Source organism: Eleutherodactylus coqui, chromosome 1, assembly GCF_035609145.1.
Source record: "Eleutherodactylus coqui strain aEleCoq1 chromosome 1, aEleCoq1.hap1, whole genome shotgun sequence".
Lineage (NCBI taxonomy): Eukaryota > Metazoa > Chordata > Amphibia > Anura > Eleutherodactylidae > Eleutherodactylus > Eleutherodactylus coqui.
Window position 1 is genome coordinate 407,643,218 of NC_089837.1, and position 20,897 is coordinate 407,664,114.

The 20,897-nt window shown below is 39.4% G+C and overlaps 1 protein-coding gene across 1 annotated transcript in view; it reads right to left on the reverse strand.

The window, feature by feature from the left end:
• Nucleotides 1–4,079: 4,079 nt before the first annotated feature.
• The window catches only part of SLITRK6 (SLIT and NTRK like family member 6), a 42,797-nt gene continuing 25,979 nt past the window's right edge, over nt 4,080–20,897 (reverse strand). The window contains exon 2 of the mRNA XM_066580709.1: nt 4,080–9,687. Coding sequence (XP_066436806.1) covers nt 7,167–9,683 — 2,517 coding nt within the window. The 5' untranslated portion in view covers nt 9,684–9,687 and the 3' untranslated portion in view covers nt 4,080–7,166. The remainder of the gene's footprint in view (nt 9,688–20,897) is intronic.

Below are 20,897 nucleotides of genomic sequence, written 5' to 3' on the forward strand. Positions count from 1 at the left end.
CTGCACTTGGAGCAAAGGCTCCAGGCCCCACAAAATCTGCCTTTCAGGGGGAGACCCTGGCTGCCAACTCTCTGGCAGGCTGAAAGAAGCCCCCAACACTGTTTATCACCAGTTTGCACTGGTGGAAAAAACCCTTCCTACTTCCTGGTATGTGTTTAGATACATGATGGGCACTGGCCAATATCTGGCCTCAGACTCTGGGACAAGGGATTGGCCACAACAGTTACATGTCTGGCTTGTACATGTTACCCGGAAGTAGTAAGAAGCAGTCCAGAGTGACATAGGGGAGCGATTAGGTGAGTACCTAGGTATTTTTTTCACCAGCACAGAAAGGGCCATAATGATTTATGGAAATGAAGGGAGGCCACAGGCATAGCCATTGGGAGTCATCATAGCTGATTGAACAATGGGTTTATTGACAATAAACAGAAATGTAGTAGCTTCTAACCCAGCAACTTAGAATATTTCAGTATAACAGCAAAGTCCAAGAAGCTGTGTTATCTGTCACCATTCTTGGCCTGGTTTACCTGAAGCAACAATAAGTGATACTGAGTTGGCTTAACATTCTTTAGGTCCTTCATAATGGCGTACCTGCAGCAGCTCTGTGCCCTGCCGACCAGGGATTAGTTTCTCTTCAGCTCCCCAGTACAGGTTTGGTGTTGTCAGAGGGAAGAACAGGAGGAACCACTTGTCACTGACCACTAATTAACACTCCTTTCCCTGTTCACTATTGTTACAGCCCTGTAGCACCAACCTGGAGAGACTCCTTTGTTCCTTTGTCCACAGCTTAGCAGCCCTCTCTCTACATACTGCACTTCCTGTTCCTTTATGCTCATCTCTGTTTCTCCATTCCTACCCCCTTTTTATAGTGACAGTACCATTAAAATAAAATAACATCATACTAACATAACATGGTGATTAACTTTACCTACCTTACGTTACCCCCCCCCCCCCCCCTTTTTCCTTGGCCATCCTCTGGCAAGGTACACATACACTTAAAACAAATGCTACATGAACATAAGAACATCATTAGGCTGCATTACTTTTTAGGAGTTTTTTTTTCTCTCCCAGCAATACTGTGAGTCTACAAACATTAGTGGACTCCTGGCCACTGTTGCACAGCGGCAAACATAGAAGTCGACCCAGTCTTTGTGCCTTTCTTGACCCCTGTGCCTTGGTGTTTCAATCAGGACTGCCAATCATGACCACGTAGCTCATGCTCTTGGAATCGGTTGGGTCATCCATCTAGGATAACTCAACTTCATGATCAATGACATACTAAAGTTACCCACACTCCCCGGGAGTCATTTACCTGGATGTAGGACAATCATTCTCCAGTTATAAGTCCAATGACATGTAGATTTATCAGATCGCCAAACAGAGAACTGGAAAACTCTTTGTCCGTAGGCCTCAGGTATCCAATCTTGATGCAGCTGCAAGGTCTGGAGCTTTTTCTCCTCTCTTTCACTTTGATAGTTCTGGGGCAATAGCAGCAGTTTCTGCAAGAGCTCCTGCTCCTCGATTTCTGAATCACCAATCTCATCTCCAGCTGATTAATTTCCTTTACCTGCTGGTCTATCCTGCTGAATACCACAACACTTGAAGCAAGGCTGCAGGCATATCCATAGCTAGTAAAACAATGGGTAACCCAGAATATGTCACTACAGTCCAAGAAGCCATGAAGGCAGTAAAAGGGCCTTATTAATTTTGGGGTCAGAAAAGTTGACATTAATTCTGGGGGCACAAAGTGGGCATTATTACCGAAGAGTAAAAAAAATTAGCATTATTGCCTATGAGGACAGAAAAGGTGGCATTATTAACTAGGGGTGCAGACAAGGAGTTGTTATTACCTATGGGGAAGAAAAGCAGCATTGATAGGAACAGAAAAGGCTACATTGTGAATTATAGAGGTGGAAAAGGCTGAATTATTAGCTACAGGACAAAAAAAGTGGCATTATTAGTTATGTAGGCAGAAAGGGGGCATCAGTACTTAATGGGGCAAAAAAGGAAGGATTTTACTTATGGGTAGAAAAGACATCATTATTACTTATGGAGCCATTCTTAGGGATGAGGCATGAAATTGAACATTTTTACTATGTGAAGGGCAACTATGTATTGTGTAGAGCTATGGAAAACATGGGAAGTGTGATGAAAAAGCAAGAAGCCAAATATATCTGTAACAACTGTGGATGTGGAACCACTGTATTAACCTATCTGGTAGGTGATGATCCAGTCAAGTATGGTTGACAACCGACCCTAGTGGGGGAGGTAAGATACCGGATGTATGAATCCCGTATGCAGATGAATCTAGGGAAAGTATCTTGCCCTGAACTTATAACCAGGAGAGGGAAATCCCTGCCTATAAGTGGAACACTCATCCTAATAAGGACTACCCCATGGTCTTCTTCTAGGCACTCACTGTCCCTGACAGGACAGAACACCTATAAAACAAGCAACAGAACAATACAGGGGTGTACAGGAGCAAAGGAGGTACAGGCTGACAAGGATAAACGGAGAAACAGACTCACAAGGATAACAGACAGCAGGATACATGAATGGAGTACACAAAACACGAGCATAAAGCAAGGTAGAAAGGAAACTGCTGGAGCAGTGGCCTAACATGGAGTCATGGACACAAATCACACAACTAAACTACAGCATTGTCTGAAAGGCCCAAGGCAGCTATATTGGGAGGTGATTAGAAAAAATACATCAGCTGAGCAGAAGTCCCAGAAGCAAATAACACTAGGAGTGCTGGAAGAGAATAAATGTAAGTTCAGTGAACAGAGTGAGCAAGACAACACCCTCACCTGCCAGACACAGAAGCAGAGGATTGTGTCTGAAGAGTGCACCTAACAATATCTGTGTGGCAACTTCTCTAGACAAGCTGTGACTAGCAGAAAAAAAAGAGAAAGAGAGAAGACAAAGTAAAGAGAACAACACCAACTAGAGACAACACCACCTGTGACTAGTAGAGTTAATTATAGTGTAATCACTATTGAAGTATAGAGCTGGTATCGGACTAATATTTAAAGATATATTAGTAACATGAGGGGGTCACCGAGGAGCACTATTATTATGAAGGGATCACTAATGGGCGCTAATTCTGTGAGCGGATGAAAAATGGTGTTGTAGCCTAAAAACTTGCTGTTCCACAGGCCTCTTTCTTTTATTTTTGAAAGTTTTTTTTTTTATTCCAGTGATTCTTTTATGGGGTACAGTACTTCCAGTTCTAAACTCAATGACAATATCAGCTGAGATCCCAAGTGGCAGATCCCTGCCAAATAACTATTGATGACCTATCCTGAGGATAAGGCCTCAGTCACACGGGCGCATCGGCACCCGTACACCGGCGCCGATGCGCCCGTGTGACTGCAGGAAGGAGACGTACGTACCTAAAGATGGCCGTCTCTCTGCAGCGCCGGAGGAAAGAACACATGACTGGCAATGAAGCCGGTCACATGTTCTTTCCTCCGGCGCTGCAGAGAGACGGCCGTCTTCAGGTACGTACGTCTGCTGGTGTCAGTCACACGGGCGCATCGGCGCCGGTGTACGGGTGCCGATGCGCCCGTGTGACTGAGGCCTAAGTCATCAATATAATAGCACAGAAAACCTCTTGAAGCTTATGAGATCATTAAAAGAATTGTCTTTTATTGCTAAATGACTGATGTGTTGCAAGAAAGAAAAATTGGCCACAATTTTTTTAGAGACTGATACATATATTCTGATGTATCAGTAACTAATTACGTGGGTAGATGTTTTTTTCTTTTTTTTTAACAAAAGTTAAAGGAACTCCTTGAGATTAGAAAATAATGAGTCTGCTGCCTTTCTATAAACAGCGCCAATATTGTTCATGGGCTTTATCATGTATTGCAGCTCAGCCTCATTGATTTGAAGGTGGTTGAGCTGCATTACCAGTCACAGCCCATAAACAAGAGTTATACCTTTTCTTGACAAAAGCAGGCTCATTTTGTCAAATGTAACATCCTCTTTGAATTTCAAGTTTTTCTTTTCACTTACTGATTATTAAGTTAATTTATGCTAATAGCTAATAAAATATAAGGAGATGAAGAATTGAATTTATTATATGGAACTAATTTATTCATAGTTTCATAAAGGCACTCAAATACAGTATATTTGTGAGAAAATGTATAAAACAGACAATAAATAGTTTAAAATAACCTGTTTAAAATTTGCTGTAAAATAAAGATATAGTGCATTACACTGCAATTCATCTAAAACATTTGGCTGTTGTGTGACGTCTTAAAGTAGTAGGTGAGAATATAAGTCTATTATAAACATGAAAATATTTATATTTTCTGAAAACAAAATATTCATGTCAAGACTAAGAAATAAACAAGTGACTCTGCAATACAAGATATGGTATTTATGCGTAGAAGTACGTTATGGTACAATCGAAAAGCTTTATTGTTATCAATTTAACCATTTTAAGTGTATACTGTACAATGGATAGATGACTTCTATACAAAACAAACAAGAACACATAAGTCTATATATACATCATGTATAATTCATATGTAAAATAGATGTTTGTGTATAGTATGTATGTGTTTTTTTAGTGCTTATAGTGGAAACATATCACAAAAAATATTGATATCATACACTTATGTATCCATTTATACTTTCCTTCAATTTTGTTAAAGACTTCCGCTTTTCACAATACAAATTCATTACATTATCGCAACATGCTAGTAAAACCCTTAGCAAGTTGTAATTCATATCACAACCACTGGTTGTCCACATATAGAGATATATAGCATATACATCTCCTGACAGTTTTTTTTATTTTCCAAAGCTGGACATCTTGAGCCACTCATCTCAGGATATGTCAAGCCCAGAGGAAAGGTAAAAAAGGACACATCTGTAGGTGTTCTAGAAATTTCAGTTATGTTCCTCCTTTACAGACTACTTTATGTTTGCAGATGGAATACTACCTGTAACAATGTTCTACACAATGGACCAACACAGTTATATTAAAGGTTGAAATATGTGATTAGGGTGGTATTATATAAGCTGATAATACACTGTATTATTACACATTATGGTGGCATATGGCAGCGTCAGCTCTTTGCTATCAGAAAGATCTAGTTGAAAGATCTACTTGAAAGGCAGTTTACACCTATATGCAAAAATTCCTATGTGCTATCATGTCAAAGAAAAAACTGTGTCAGAAGACTGCGTTAGTCTTGGTGCTGAGACACTCTTTAATTTCTAGAGCAAAACGTTAATGGTACTCTTTTGAGTAAAAACCACTCTAACTCTCATTGGCCTTAAGGTACCTTTACACAGAGTGATTATCGGCCAAATAATCGCAAGAAACAGTGAATTCAGGTGACGGTTGTCCCATGTGGGCATGGCCACCGACTTGGCATTGAGTGATTTCTTGCTTACTTTAAAGCCAAGCAACTATTGGCCCATCTATAAATGACTGCAGTGAATGCAACCGGGTGGCAGGATGAGATCTCCAGTCTGCCTGTCTCTATTCTCTGAAGGACTATCACTCCTGTGTGAAAGCAAAGGAGCAATACTTAGTGGGACGGCTGAAGGGGACTTATGTGCCTGACAATTTTCCTGTGTAAAAGTATCTTTACTTAGTTTTGCTTGAGGGCTTAGTCACATGGGCGCATCTGGGTGCCGATGCGCCCGTCTTCCTGCAGGATAAGACGGGCACACTGAAGGTGCGGAGAAAGAACACATGACCGACTCAATTGCCGGTCATGTGTTCTTTCTTCCGGCACTGCGGAGAGTCGTCCGCACCTGCAGTGCGGCCGTCTTCTTTTTGCAGGAAGACGGGCGCATCGGTGCCCGGATGCGCCCGTGTGCCTAAGCCCTTAGGCCTCATGTCCACGGGGAAAATCAGATCCGCTGCAGATTCTCCATGGAGAATCTGCAGCGGGTCCCTCCTGCCCCGCGGACATGAGCGCCGAAAATAGGAATAAATGAGAATAAACTCACCTCCCATCCGCTCCGTTTCTTCTCTTCGCTGCGGCGTCATCTTCTCTCGTCGCGGCCGGATCTTCTTTCTTCGGCTCGGCGGATGTGCATGATGACGTCGGTGACGTGCCCCGCGCATGCGCCGGGCCGAAGCAAAATGATCCGGCCGCGACTGAGAGAAGATGGTGCCGCGCCGAAGAGAAGAACCGGAGCGGGTGAGTAAAATCTGATTTTTGTCTCCCGCGGATCCGGACGGCTTCCATAGGCTTCAATAGAAGCCCGCGGGAGACCCGCATGAAAATGGAGCATGGCCCAGATTTTTCCATGCTCCATTTTTTTTAAAATCACTTTTATTGACCATCCGCGGGTATTTATCTACCCACAGGTGGTCAATGCATCCCTATGGGGTGCGGATCCGCGCGCGGGAGAAGAGTTAAAATCCGCTGCGGATTTTAATTCTTATTTTGCCCGTGGACATGAGCCCTTAGAGTACAATACCTCTTTTGGCAAGGATCTACTTCCCATGAAACATGGACTCTGGACTGTATCTTGTTGGCATAAACAGTCCTGCCTTGCACTGTCCTATCTCAGACTTGATAAAAGCTAAACATATCCATGACTTTAAGAAAATAGACAAAAGTGCACATTACATTTAAAGCTCCTTCTGATTCCGTTCTTGTGTCCTTACAATAGCCTTACTTTTTATATGGACACAAAATAAACAGTATATTTCCTACTTTATTGATTTTGTGACCTGTGTTAAGTGGTTGACATGGGATCCAGAGTTCCTATTGTAAAATTGAGCCCTGACTGCACAGAGGCAGGTAGTGGCTCTTCTAATAGGTTGTCTGCATCTCCAACTGCTGTAAACTCTATATAGGAGCTAGGATATTTGAGGGAGGGACAGTCCATTTAATTTTGAAAAATATTATGGCAATTTAGGAATCAAATATTAATTATATTAAATTATATTTTCTCTTTGTGAAGTATAAATAACATTTTATGCACATATATTAACAATGTATTTACAAACCTGTATAGCATACAATATCTAGAACCCACATACAACTCCAGAGTTTCTTATATCCCTGAGTTTTTACATGAATATCCTTTGATTAAGACAGTTCAGTAAGGCACTTCATATTACCATAGCAATTATGTCCAAGTTTGCTATTCAGTGTCTAATGTTCAAAATTGTAAAGATGAATAGGCTATGTCTGTTGCTCCAGAACTTCAAGATAGTCAGGTTCTGAGTGAAGATTAGCTTTCAGCTCAAAATATTCATTTTTGGTCTGTTCTAACAGTACTTTTCTTGGCCTTGTGTACATAAGTGTTTCCATTAATTTTAACTCTTCACGAGTTGCAGGGTAATGGGTCTCTATATCTGGTTGCAAATGAGCAATATTTTTTCGCAGATACTCAGCAATGCCAAGCTGTTGCATTTGTCTTTCTTTCTCAATAAGGTTCCGATAAAGATAGCTTGTATCCTGAAAAGACACAAATTCTGCTGATGGATCAGTGAACTTTATATTTGATGTAGCTTGCAGTGAATTATTTTCCTTTTCTATGAGGCTACTAGTTATTTTCTTTGGGTCATTGAGTTCATTTTCTTCTGCCTGACTTTGCTCTACATGTTTTGGTGTAAATGGGGGAGTCTGATAAACTTGAACTACTGGATTTGCTATCCTTTGGTCACAAAGAACAGAACCTGGTCTTTCTGTCATATGATGGGTGGTTTTATGACCGTACATACTGTACTGAATATGAACAGGGCTATTTTCTCTTATATGTCCATTTTCTTGTCTCTTTTTGTATCGTCGTTTCCTGTGCAAGACAAGAACTATTATTCCAGATGAACACAGCACAGCAGTGATTAGGATAATAAGAAGTCCAAGTATTAAAACAGACAATGGTACATAATCAGAAAGGGATTTCAGTATGTTATCAACTTTATTAGTAGTTGTTAATGCTGGTGTAAGATTATTCAAACTCAATTGTGTTGGCAGTGCTTGATTACTTATTAATTCCGGACATAAGTCTTCTTTATCAAGAGTTTTCAGTTCCATCTTTGCTAGTTCTTTGGGAGACTGACAAAAAACTTCACCTATAATAGCTGTGTTATACATCTGAATCCATTTCTGAAGACCAGTTAAATTACATGTACAGTCCCAAGGATTTTCTTGTAAATCAATTTGTGTCAACAAAGTCAGCTCCTCCAAAATGTTGCTTAAAGGAATATTCACAAACTGGTTCGACTTAAGGTTCAGTTTTGTTAGCGGAACTCTAGAAAATATATGTTCTGGTAATGTATTGAGAAGGTTGTTATTTAAATAAAGCACCTTAAGTTTTGGCATTACAGAAAATGTTCCAGATGAGATGTCATTAATGGCATTATACTCCAGATACAAATATTCTAAGCTCAACAATCCAATAAATGTGCCAGAGTTCAAACTTCGTAAATTATTTCCATTTAAATACAATTTCTGTAACTTGGTCAAATTTTGGAAGGACTGTTCTTGGATCATTTCAATCTGATTATTACCAAGGTGAAGCATTTCTAAGGTTCCATACTCAATAAAATCTGATTTATAAATCCTATGGATAATGTTTCCAGCTAAAATTAACTTCCTTGGATTTAGTGGTGGAGGTTCCAGATCAAGCATGCTTTCAATATTTCGTTCTTGACAGTGAATCAAAGTTCCAGAAATACTGTAACTAGAACAATGGCAAGGGATTGGGCAGTAAATACCTGGAAGAATGGTTGTTGCCTTTGTGAGAACAAATGTTTCCTTGGTTGGATTTTTTTGCAATGAAGTTATCTTGGTTGGTGAACGGCCATCATTTATTGATGCTGTACCTAACAAAGACAATGGTACTGAAGGCTCCTCAAGATCACTACTAGGAGTTGTAATACAGAACATTTCTTTTTTTAATTTTCTAAGGATAACACCTTTCAAATCAGGAGGACTAAAGCAGACCACATCACCAATTGTAGATTGTCTAGGCATATTCTCCAGCCATATTTTTAGTTGCAATAAGTCACAATTGCAAACCCATCTATTATCTTCCAACTGAAGTTCAATAATTCGCCCTATGTGTTCTAAAAATCCAACATAAGGAAGATTTTGTAACTGGTTTCCCCTTAGATCCAAGTGTGTCAATGGCACAAAACGAAAAATATTTGCAGGTAGAAAATTAATAGCATTGTCATTGAGAATAAGAACTTTCAATCTGTTAAGTTTGCTAAATGTGTTTGCTTCAATTGTAGTGATAAAATTGTTGTCTGCTTGAAGAAATTCCAAATCTTCTAGACCAGAAAAAGTGTTTTCTCTTAGTATTTCCAAAGAGTTGTGATTAATATGCAGTTTCTTAAGCAAACGGAGGTTATTGAAAGACCCAGGTTCAATTTCTACAATATTATTAAAACCAAGGTGTAAAGATATTAAGTGACTGAAGCCTGAAAACTCATTCACATGTAGTTTATACAGGCCATTGTTCAAAAGATTGATCTCTAGGTATTGAGATGGAGGTGCTTCTATCACTGACAATGTTGTGATACCCTTTTCTTCACAATTCATAAGTAAAGAACCGTCCTTTTCTTCACATAAACACAGATCTTTACATGATCCCAACAGTAAAGATTCGGATGCCGAGTTTACTGATGATATATTAAGAAGAAAGTATATTAAAAAGAAAACAGAGATGGTCATTGTGTTCAAGAAGGGCATATTCCTAAAAAAAGAAATAAAAAAGAAAGAATTAAATTTTGAATACAGATGTGATTATTTTACGTAATTGCCTTGTTGCCCATAGTAACCAAACAGATCTTACGTTCTATTGCTTAACCTTCTTTGGAAAAATGAGTGCTAGCCTCCAATTGATCGTTATGGGCAATAAAGACAATTTGGGGTATTATACTAAAAGCATTGTTGCTGAAAATATTTTGTCTAAAAATGAGCATCACATACACACAAGCAGACATGCTCTCACATACTTAAAATAAAGTTATTAATAGAGGCACAGCACAAAGTAATATGTTTTTATCTGAGTAACTGCATTCACAATTATGACTGATTCTAGCCTTAGGGATACAAGATTAATATTTCTTTGACCAAGGAGAACTTGGCTGAGAAACATTAGGAAACACCAGTCTACAGGAATATCTATCAAACACATAATCACATAAGTTTGTTATGAAATGCTGTCAGGAAATCATTTATTTGGATGACTATTGCAAAAATAAAAACATTAGATCAAATCTACTATACTAAAGAAAATGCTACATTTTCATTGCGAACATTTTAGAATAGAAAGATCAGTGTAGTAATCATTATATTGCAAATAACATTTTTTTATATATATTTAAAGTGGTTATCCAAACTTTTAAAATCGATGGCCTATGCTCATAATAGAGGATATCTGGTGGGGTTTGTCATTCACGACCCCCCACTAATCAGCTGACTGAAGGGACTATGACTCTCATGCGAGCACAGAACCTCTTCAATGTTTACATCTTAGCACAAAACTGTGTGTCCTTAGACTGCTGTATTATTTATAGTGGCCATTCTGAGTACTACAGACATATCCCATTCACTTCATGTGACAAGCCTGTAGTACTCAGAATGGCCACTATAAATAGTACAACATTCTAAGTACAAACAGTTTTGTGTTTGGATGTGGACATTGAAGAAGTTGTGGCGTTGTTTATTTTATGTATTCATTATTTGCATTTTGTATAATGCACAGCTGCTGGCCATTAGTTAAGCATTGGACATCAAAGACCATTGTTGTTTTGTTGTCTCATTCCCTTACAATGCTTTCTGCAGTCTTGTACACTGCACTAATGCTAATAAGGATTTGTGCCCTAGATGTTTGCAGATGTAGCAATGTTTAAATTGCCTGTGATAACATTCTGCAGCATGTTATCTTATGCCATTGAAAAGCTTTTGCAATTTTGACACAAGAAAGCCGATTATAAAGCTATTGAAAAAGCAAATGAAACTGGCACATAAAGTTGAAAAAAGTCAAATGAAACGTTGCTACATTTGTAAGTCTAAATTCATATGTTTATTTACAGCGTAGGACACAGGAAAAACAAGTTTGTTATCATACCAAATACCCTGTCCACATACAACTAAGGCCTCCCATACACAGGCATTTGCAAAAATGCTGCATTTTTCAAAGCTGTGTTTACTGTGGTTTCAGCAGCGTTGCATGCATTTTGCCAGTGTTTTGGCTGCGTTTTCAGCTAAAAAAAAAAGCAATACTCACCTAGCAGGTGCCATCCGTTTCCCTCACGCTGCTCTCTGGAACTTCGGGCAGGCTTCCATGCATTCAGTGCTGACAGAGCATCCCTTGCTGGTAATGGTGATTGAAATCCCTTCCTCCAGCAAGAGACTGCTCTTATTGGTTTTTGAGCGCAGCTGCGCAGCCAATCAGAGCCGGCACTCAATGCACTAATCACAGCTATTCATTGAATGAATGGCTGTAATTGGTTCATTGAGCACTGTCTCTGATTGGCTGAGCCAGTGCTCGAGAACCAATCAGAGCAATCTCTTGCTGGAGGCGGGGTTTTTAATCCCCATTATTAGCAAGAGATGCTCTGTCGGCTCTGACTGCACGGAAGCCTGCTTGAAGCTCTGGAGAGCAACGTGAGGAACCTGGACATTCATTTCAATGGGCTACGCACAGAATTTATGTTGAAACGCCCAAAAATGCAGAATTTTTAACGCCTGTCTGAGAAGCCCAATTATAATGAATGTACAGCATTGTACAGCATTTAGCGCAGTGTTGAAAATACAGCATTAAATGCTTTAAAAAATTCCTGTGTGAGGGCTCAGTCACACGGGCGTTTTTACGCGCGTAATAACGTTCGTACTGCATTCGTACTGCGTTCGTCAAAAAAAAAATCGCACCTACAAAAGATAGAACATATGGGTGGCAATAGACACGGTCACGCATTTTTTTTACGCGCGTATATTTGCACGTAAAAACGCCCGTGTGACTGAGCCCTGAAAGAGACCCAATACAGTAGTTTTAGTATATCAATTAATAAAAAGAAACAATGACACTGTCGAGGATACATTTTTTAACCGCATACCAACTGACAATAATGTACTGCATTGCCTGTAACAGAATAAAACATACCAGAATGGCTGTTGGAACACTTGACAGAGACATCCCTATGCAGTGAACTGTTCATAGAAAGAATAAAACTTGCTCCAAAAAGACAGCTGGCAGGTTCGTTTTAAATATGTAGTGTATATATATATATATATATATATATATATATATATATATATATATATATATATATATAAATAAAATTATATCTCCTAATCTTGATTAAGTGGGTTTGTGCCCACTTACATGGATGTCTGCTTGGGGATAAAATCACATTTTTTATATTAAATCTTTTTTAAAGTTGTCTCAAACCATGGACATACATTTAATGAGATCTGCTTTATCATTTACAGCACAGGCTTTCCAGGAGCTATATTATGCTTTTATATAATAACATTGTATTCTTTCTAAATTTATACGTACGGCCAACTATCCTGTGACATCTGAAACAAAGATCACACACATTTCAATGCTGTCTATGTGATGCACTCCCGCTGATTTTTAGCTTGCAGCAGGGATGCTCTCTTCTAAGTGACAGGAAAGAGGACAGAATTTGTCATTAAAACATTGTTACAAAGCTCACACAAAAGGTGGCCAGGCCTTCCCAGATCTTGTTAGAGCAAGTCTTTAATGTAAGCAAAAGAAGCAACTTTAATTTAATTTAAGGAAATCTCAAAATAGAATTTTTTACCAAAGCAAATGAATCATTTGATCACTTCATGCTTAAAGTACAGTGAACCATTTCCATAGTTTAAGTGCAAAAACACGACATCAAAAACCAAATGAAAAAGCAAGATAATATGATACTCAATTGTAGGTCACTACAAAGGACTGTATGAATGTCTGCTGCTGCTGGCAGGAGAAGAGAAAGAACATGACATTCTTGAAAACAGCAAAAAATTCCCTTACAGGCACAATGAACATAGCAGCTGAAGAAAAGGTAATTTTTAAATGTTTTTACTTTATCAGAAAAGCAAGGGCATAACATCCTTTTCTGATTTTGTTCATCTTAAAGGGGTTATCTAGTCTTTAAAAACGTATGGCATATCCTCAGGATTGGCCACCAATATCTGATTGGTAAGCATCTGCCTCTCGGGACCCTTGCTGATAAGATGATTGATGGGTTAGCAGGGCTTGTGCAAGTGCTACAGTCTCATCAATGCTTACTTCTGAGCATGATCTTGTCAGTGCTTATATTTTGTATAGTGGCCATTCTGAGTATTACAGGCTTGTCCAATTGGCAGGCCATTAACCCTTTCCAATCCACTGTCTGACGTCTGAAGACATTACGATTTAAGGCTGTACAGTTGTGATGTTGGAAGACGTCCGTCGGGGTTCTCTTACTGTATATTGCCAGCCTCTCTGCTGTCAGAGCCTATCCAACGTGTCACCTCATGCAGTACTGGCTTTAGTCAGCAGATAGCACCGTTATATAACGTCAGAAAAAGAGTAAGCCCCCTAGGAAAACCAGGATACAAATTGGATTGGAAAGGGTTAAAGAATAAGCCATCAATTTTTAAAGGCTAAATAACCCCATTTAAGTATTCATTTAGGCTGAAGTATTGCAACATAGTTATATCAAAAAAGTTAGTGTTTGTTTTGTGTTAGAAATACAGTACTCTTATTAAGGGGTAGTCTTTCCTACCACCGCAGGGGAAATGTTGCATTATCTGCTGGCCATTCCCATGAATGCTAACCATGTAATAAATAGTTTGGCTTAGTCTATCAGAATAAAAGTAACTTGTATTTAAGAGCTTTCCATACTGAGGACTTCTTCAAATGACAAATGAGTTTGTCCCGTTTTGAATATCACAACCACAAAACAGGACGAGATGAAACCATAGATTTTAATGGTTTCATTTTTACTAGTGGGTCTCTCACATGTTAATACTATGCATGAGAAAAGATTGGACTTGTGCTATCTTTTTCACACGTAGACAAATGGACTATTTTCTCACTTTTTCAAACTCGAGGGCAATTGCGCAGAGTTTGAATAGTCAAAGAAAACCTACTGGTGTATGAACTAATATGCTCCATAGGAGTGAGCATATTAGTGCATGTGTCCTTGTGTTTAAACCCTGAGTCACAGAACAGGATATCCCAAGCTTTATATGGGACAAGCATGCATTTTTTTGTTACACCATAAAACATTAGAACCATGTTGCTGGACAAAATGAATAGTCCGCAAAGCACTTTCTGATTACCATCTACCTTGCTGATGAGTAATAGCAGCATTTACATGATAGCTAAAACATATTGGTTGTTAAACCAGAAATTTTAAAGTGAGTTTTAACTGGAACATTTTCATCACTTCTACCTTCTAGATCAGTGTTTCTCAACTCCAGTCCTCAGGGACCCCCAACAGGTCATGTTTTCAGGATTTCCTCAGTGTTACAGGTGATGTAATTATTGTCAGTGCCTCAGACATTGCCGCAGGTGTTCTTACTATAGGATATCCTGAAAACATGACCTGTTGGAGTTGCTAAACTGTTCTATATCACTAAAATGAATTTGTCATTTGGAGAAACCTGTATTTCAGTAACTAAAGCAGCAAGAGAGAAGAGTTTATAATTGTGTAATGATTTTCCTATAGCCATGCATGCAAATATAACAAGACTCTGTGTATAGGTGTATGTACAGAGGAAAAGTGGTTGCATATAATGGGATTTCCACTGTTGGAATAATACACTTTTAGGAAATGCACTGAAAAGGATATGTAATGTCTTTCTTAAGCAAGTGACATCAGTAGTTATATGTATTAGATTGATTTGATATGGGTTATTTTGTTTTGCAGCATGAAAATAGTAGGTTAAGCTGGATGGCTAAATATATAGCGTGCCCTTTATTATTAGATATTTTTGATACTGAATGTTTAAAAAAAAAAAAAAAAATAGTTTAACCTCATTTATGACCATGAATGAACATGTATGCCATTAGTCACTGAGGGGTGTATGCAGCTGAGCCTGCTCCATTCACTGCAGGTGGCATTTGTCTGAAACAACTGACGCCTGCCTGAAATGGCTAGCTTTGATCTTGGCATATCTAACCACTTAGATGCCAGGGTCTATGCTGAATATAGCATCCAATCAGTTAGTTGAGGTGGTCCCCTGTCACCTTATCACCTCCCAGCCATGTGACGCAATAGGTTGCCATGGCACTTGGGGCTGAGTGAAAGATGCCAAGTCTATCATGCTGTTTCAGACGTTTTAATATATAATTTGTATAGATATCAATTACATGGCGAATATGGCAATGGTTTAGGTTGGGGTGGGTCGTTTTTTTTTTAAATACAAATTTTTAATTTATTCTGTAATTTTTGTCTACCTATTTTTTTAACAGCTATGTCCCTTGTGATGTCATATTAGACCTTGGGGGCACACGGACACAGTTTTTTCCCACAATTTCCCACTGTAATTGGAGCATCCATAGGCACAGCATTCATAGGAGCCCCAGTTACAAGGGAAAAACAATTCCCTAGTGTGACATTAGTCGCTGTGAGAGCTGATCTAGGGCCTGCTGAGACCCAGCAGCTCTGACATACCAAGAGCAAAGACATAGATATTAGAGAGAGAATGTGTTTGGAATATAAAGACTAATAGGTAAGATTTGGAGGATGCTCCAATGCCAAATGTGTGAATACTCAACAGCAGAATGAATATGCAGGGTACTGAGGAGGAATACAGTTTAATTATTTTTCCTGTATTCCTGTAAGGGATACGACCCAAACGTTTTTGTTATTTTTTTAAAGTCTGCAGGGAGACAATAAACCTGGAGGGCTAGGCATCAATAGAGCTTCCCTCAGCAGGTTATAAGCTTCTTGCCAATTATACTCCAGGCATATTTATCTCAGAAGAAATCAACCATTGTTGCTGTAGTTTGGAAATATTAAATCAACTCTTTTTTAATATGTATGCAGTTTGTATTTAATATGTATCTAAGTTATGTTTTAACTTCCCTACAGTGAACACAGTAGTTTAAAAAGGGAGAATACCACTGAAGTCATAAAGGCAATTGCTGTCACTGATTACCTGGAGGAATTATTTTCTTATAGTCTCTACATCTCACAGGCTCTTCCTAGTTACTTTGGACATTATACCTTGCCATGAAGCCTTTGTAACTGTCCTATGTTGCCACCGACGGGGTGTACAACCCTTGATTTTCTCTTCTCATAAACTATGAGTAAGTAGTAGTGCTTGCTTAACATATCTTAATTCTATCTATGTTCTAATAATTCAGAATTTCAACTGCATTTGGCACATCATCATTCAGTTTTGACTGTTGTAAGTTTGCGTTGATACTTCGTTTTATTTATTGACAAAGTTCTGTTAGAACTTTTAAAATAGTTCTTAATAAAAAAAAAATTATATTTAAAAAAGCGAGTATACGTGAATGCGCTAAAATTTCAGTGAATTAAAAAAAATGAAACAAAAAAAAATCTGATTAGATAGAGACCTCACCATGAATCCAGCCTTCAGACTCTTTCAGATACAATCTGACCTTTTAGAAATATTAAAGGTATATTATAAAGGCCGACTTCACAGAGGGGGCAGTATAGAGTCAACTAGGAAATATAAGCCCAATTCACAGACGTGACTACCACTAAAAACATATTTTATTAAATATATTAAAAGACATAAACTGGGCACTACAAAGACAACACACAGCAACCAGGTACCTCCAGACACAGATTCGTTATAGGAGGATAAGGACCTGGAGTTATTTGATACTTGATAAGCGATTTAAAAAAAAAAAAAATGTTTTATGATAACAAACAAAAACACTCTACCCAAGATGGATTCAAAAAAGCAAAGGATAATTCAATATAGGAGCCAAAAGAGCTGGTTTATTCTATGTGTAAACAAGGCAGGGTTACCATTTGGACTCTCACTTGTGATGGAACACTATCACTATCAGTGATCAGGACTCAGGCTCCAACAATTGAGCGTCCTGAATTGTTATGGGTGTCGACAAGACAGGATCACCATCTAGGTATTCACTTATGATGATCAGTACTTGAGTAAGCCAGTACAAATACTCAGATCAGTACTAGAGTTGGTCAGTACTTATACTCTACGCGTTTCACCATTAGTTTGTTGGATCATCAGGAGATACAGTACTTGAGTCATAGGTTCAAAGGTAGAGGGAATGAGAAATCCCCGAGAGAACATCAAACTGATATATAAAAAGCTGTATCTAAGATAAATACAGCAAAACTTGTGTAGTGATCAGGATAAATATCCTTGTAATAAGAGAGTTCTATACTCTCAATTAGGGCATTAAGGTAACTCTTAGGGTTGGGGGCCTGCCAAAAGGTACCTCTAAACAAGGAAGCTTATCTTGTGTGCAAGCGGTTAATAGCTAGATGATATATGTAGGTACATAACGAGAGGTGTTTATTTCAAAATATGCCCGTCAATACACGCACAGAGGTAGAGTAGAGCGTCCCCGAAAATATGGGGGGGGGCACTGCTCTCAAATATCTGAGCGCTAGAGAGATGGTATAATGCTTGTCATGCACAAGTAGGATACTCAAAGTAGTTAGCGTATCGAGTTAGAATTTAGGTCATCAATATGGGGATAAGGCATAAAATTATGTCCTGATCTCCTGACCCAATTAATTGCACTTAAGCAAACAAGAATAGCTAAAATGCTAGATTCCAACCCAAAGTGCTCGCATTAGAGGTCATTGGTGTGGAGGTATGACATTAATATAAGTCAAACTCTCCTGACCTAATGGTAGAAACACTTTTAGACGCTGTGCATGCTCTCAAGATAGACAAGCCATAAAGCTAGTTTCCTAGTAGTTAGATTTCAGGCAAGCAACCCCAGCAAACCCCCCAAATATAGGGCTCAAGAGAGAGCAAAGAAAAAGGTATGACCCATCGCCTTGATGGTAGGCTAGGGAATGAAAAATGCCCCATTTGGAGCTGCTTATATATCCATAGACACGCCTCCAAGGGGGCCGGCTTAATCGATACAGCCTATCGTGGCATGTCAGTCCATAAACAGAGGTTATCTGCGGCTAAGAAGCAAAGAAAATCCGGTGTAGTAGTCCCAATCCAGGAATCTGTACCTGAACAGCCCAGGGATAGATTCTGATCCTGGGGTGCAGGCCTTTAGCTTCTGGATCCATCCACCGATTGCCTATGCGGAAGGACAATGTAGCGGTGGGTATCGGTGGGTCTTTGTAGTGCCCAGTTTATGTCTTTTAATATATTTATATTATAAAGGCCCATTTACACACAATGATACTTGCTCAAAATTCGTTCAAATGAGCGAAAGTGAGCGATAATCATTATGTGTAAAAACACGACCATCGTGCACTATACATTCACTTGCCATTTATCGCTGAGTTTCAGCCAGCATAAAGGTAGTCTTTGGTAGTTCATTATTCATTTAATTTAAATGCCAATTGTTCAGTCTTTAAGCAGCTGAATGACTTAAGGGAATTGGTGTTTGTTTGCCTTTTCCAAACACACCAAGTATTCCTTTAAGGTGCATTAACACCAGAAAGATAATCGCTCAAAAGATGGCTTTTCAGCGATCATTTTGCATAAACTACTAATTGGTACTAATGCCTTTTGGTACCAATTAGTAGCGTGTGAGTCGCCGGGAGCTGTATTCACTCCCTTTGATCTGCCACAGGGCTGGCAGCTGAGACAATGTAATGAGGTCATGCTTATCAGCTGTTCTGCCGAATGATGGATTTCATGCAGAACTGAAATTCAAAGTTTGGCAGAAAAGTGAAAGATGGGCACATTTACACATAACGATTATTGCTCAAAAGATGGCTTTTGAGCAAATTTTGAGTGATAATCGTTGTATCTTAATGGGACTTTACTCATGCCAGGAGAAGACAATGGTTTTTCTTCATACTAATTACAATCCTGATAGCTAGAGATTATTCACATATACACACACCCACAATGCTTAATTCGTTAAAATGTTACATCGTTCAGTCGTTCGGCCGTTCAAACGATAATCATTGTGTGTAAAAGGGCCTTAACCAAATGTTCACAAAGGAATCTCTCAAAGAGTAATCCCAACCATTTCTGAGAGGCTAAAGGGCAGAAATATGGTTCCTGTGTTGGAAAAAAGTGAAATTCGCTGACAGGTAAATCACTGAATCTTTGAATATTTGTGTGTTTATTTTTATTGTGCAATACTTACATAGTGGATATATATATATATATATATATATATATATATATATATATATATATGTGTGTTATTTCAAGTTTTCAAGAAAAAAATAAACAGGTCATGTAACCTTTTTCTTTCAACAGGTGTTTTATAGCACTTAGGCCGGCTGCACACGGCCGTGACGGGCTCCGCCGCGGAATATTCCACGGTGAAGCCCGTCACGGCACCCCCCAGAGACCCCATACTTACCAGCGGATCCAGCGTCCTGGGTCCCGCATGACGCTTCGGCGTGACGCGCCGCAGCATCATGTGACACGCCGGGCATGTCACAAGACACGCCCACAGCATCACATGACGCTGCCAGCCGTGTCATATGACGCGGCGGCGGTGGGCGGAGAGGCGATTTCACGCTATCTTCCGCTGTGCTACAGCGGAAGATAGTGTGAGCGGACGGCTTCCATTGACTGCAATGGAAGCCGGTTGCGCGTACACCCGCGGCAAATAGAGAATGCCGCGGGTGAGAATGGGAGATTTCACGGTGCAGAATTCTGTTATGGAATTCCGCACCGTGAGCATTGAGCTATTAGGTTCAATAGAACCTAATAGCTGCGGGCAACGTGGCGGATTTTCGCCGCGTATTACGCGGCAGAAATCCGTCCGTGGGAAGGAGGCCTTAGGCCTCCTGCAGATGACCGGGTTGGGTCCCGCTGTGAGAATTCTCGCAGCGGGATGCGAGCCGTGCCCCTGCAGTGACCACCGTGGCTCACCTCCTCCCGGCGTCCTCTCCGCTCTGCTATGTGCTGGCTTCTGCCCAGCCGGTACATGCGCAGAGTGGAGCCGGCGCGTCACCGGTGACATTTCTGTGTGGGCCTCTGCGAGGCTCACACAGAAATAGGACATGCCGCAATTTGTTTACCGAGCGAGTTTTAACGCGGTCAAATCGTGGCTGTCTGCATAGGATTGCATTATCTAATGCAATCTTATAGCAGCGGGAACGGGCGGAAATTCTGTGGGAAATCCCATCACAGAATTTCCGCCCGTGTGCAGGATGCCTTACTGTACACCTTCTATTTAAAGAAACAAAACCATTGTCTAAACAGGTAAAGTTCACAGTTACTGTAATTATTAAGTTTAATTTCTGATGCTCTGGTGTAGCAAACACTGACTTAACTTTTAGCATGCTACAATAACTTCCCTACGATATACTACAATGCTTTAAGTCAAGTTGTCATGATGCTCCAGTCATGTTAACGTATGCTACATCTGTATATTAGCACTATTTTGATATGTTTTATTAACGTCATAAAGTTGCACTGCATACTGCTCTAATTGCTCAGCAGCCTTAAAATCCTGGGGTTCAAACAGACACAAAAATTATTTGTATCACTTAAAACAAATTATATAAACAATTAATCGCTTCTCTGGCCTAAAGATTTGCAAACCAAATATGTTACCACATACTGTTAAACATTTTTTACACAGCAGTTTGCATATTAAAATGATTCCACTGGGAGATCTCCATCTGTTTTGCTATGTTATGCAATGACAAATGTAAGCATTGCTGTAGCATAAGTCTGGTACCATACTTTACATCCTTTAACAGCTGATTCTTAAAATATTTCGAACAAGAGTTATTTTAAAAAGCTTTTAAAACTGACCATTATATCGGCATTCTT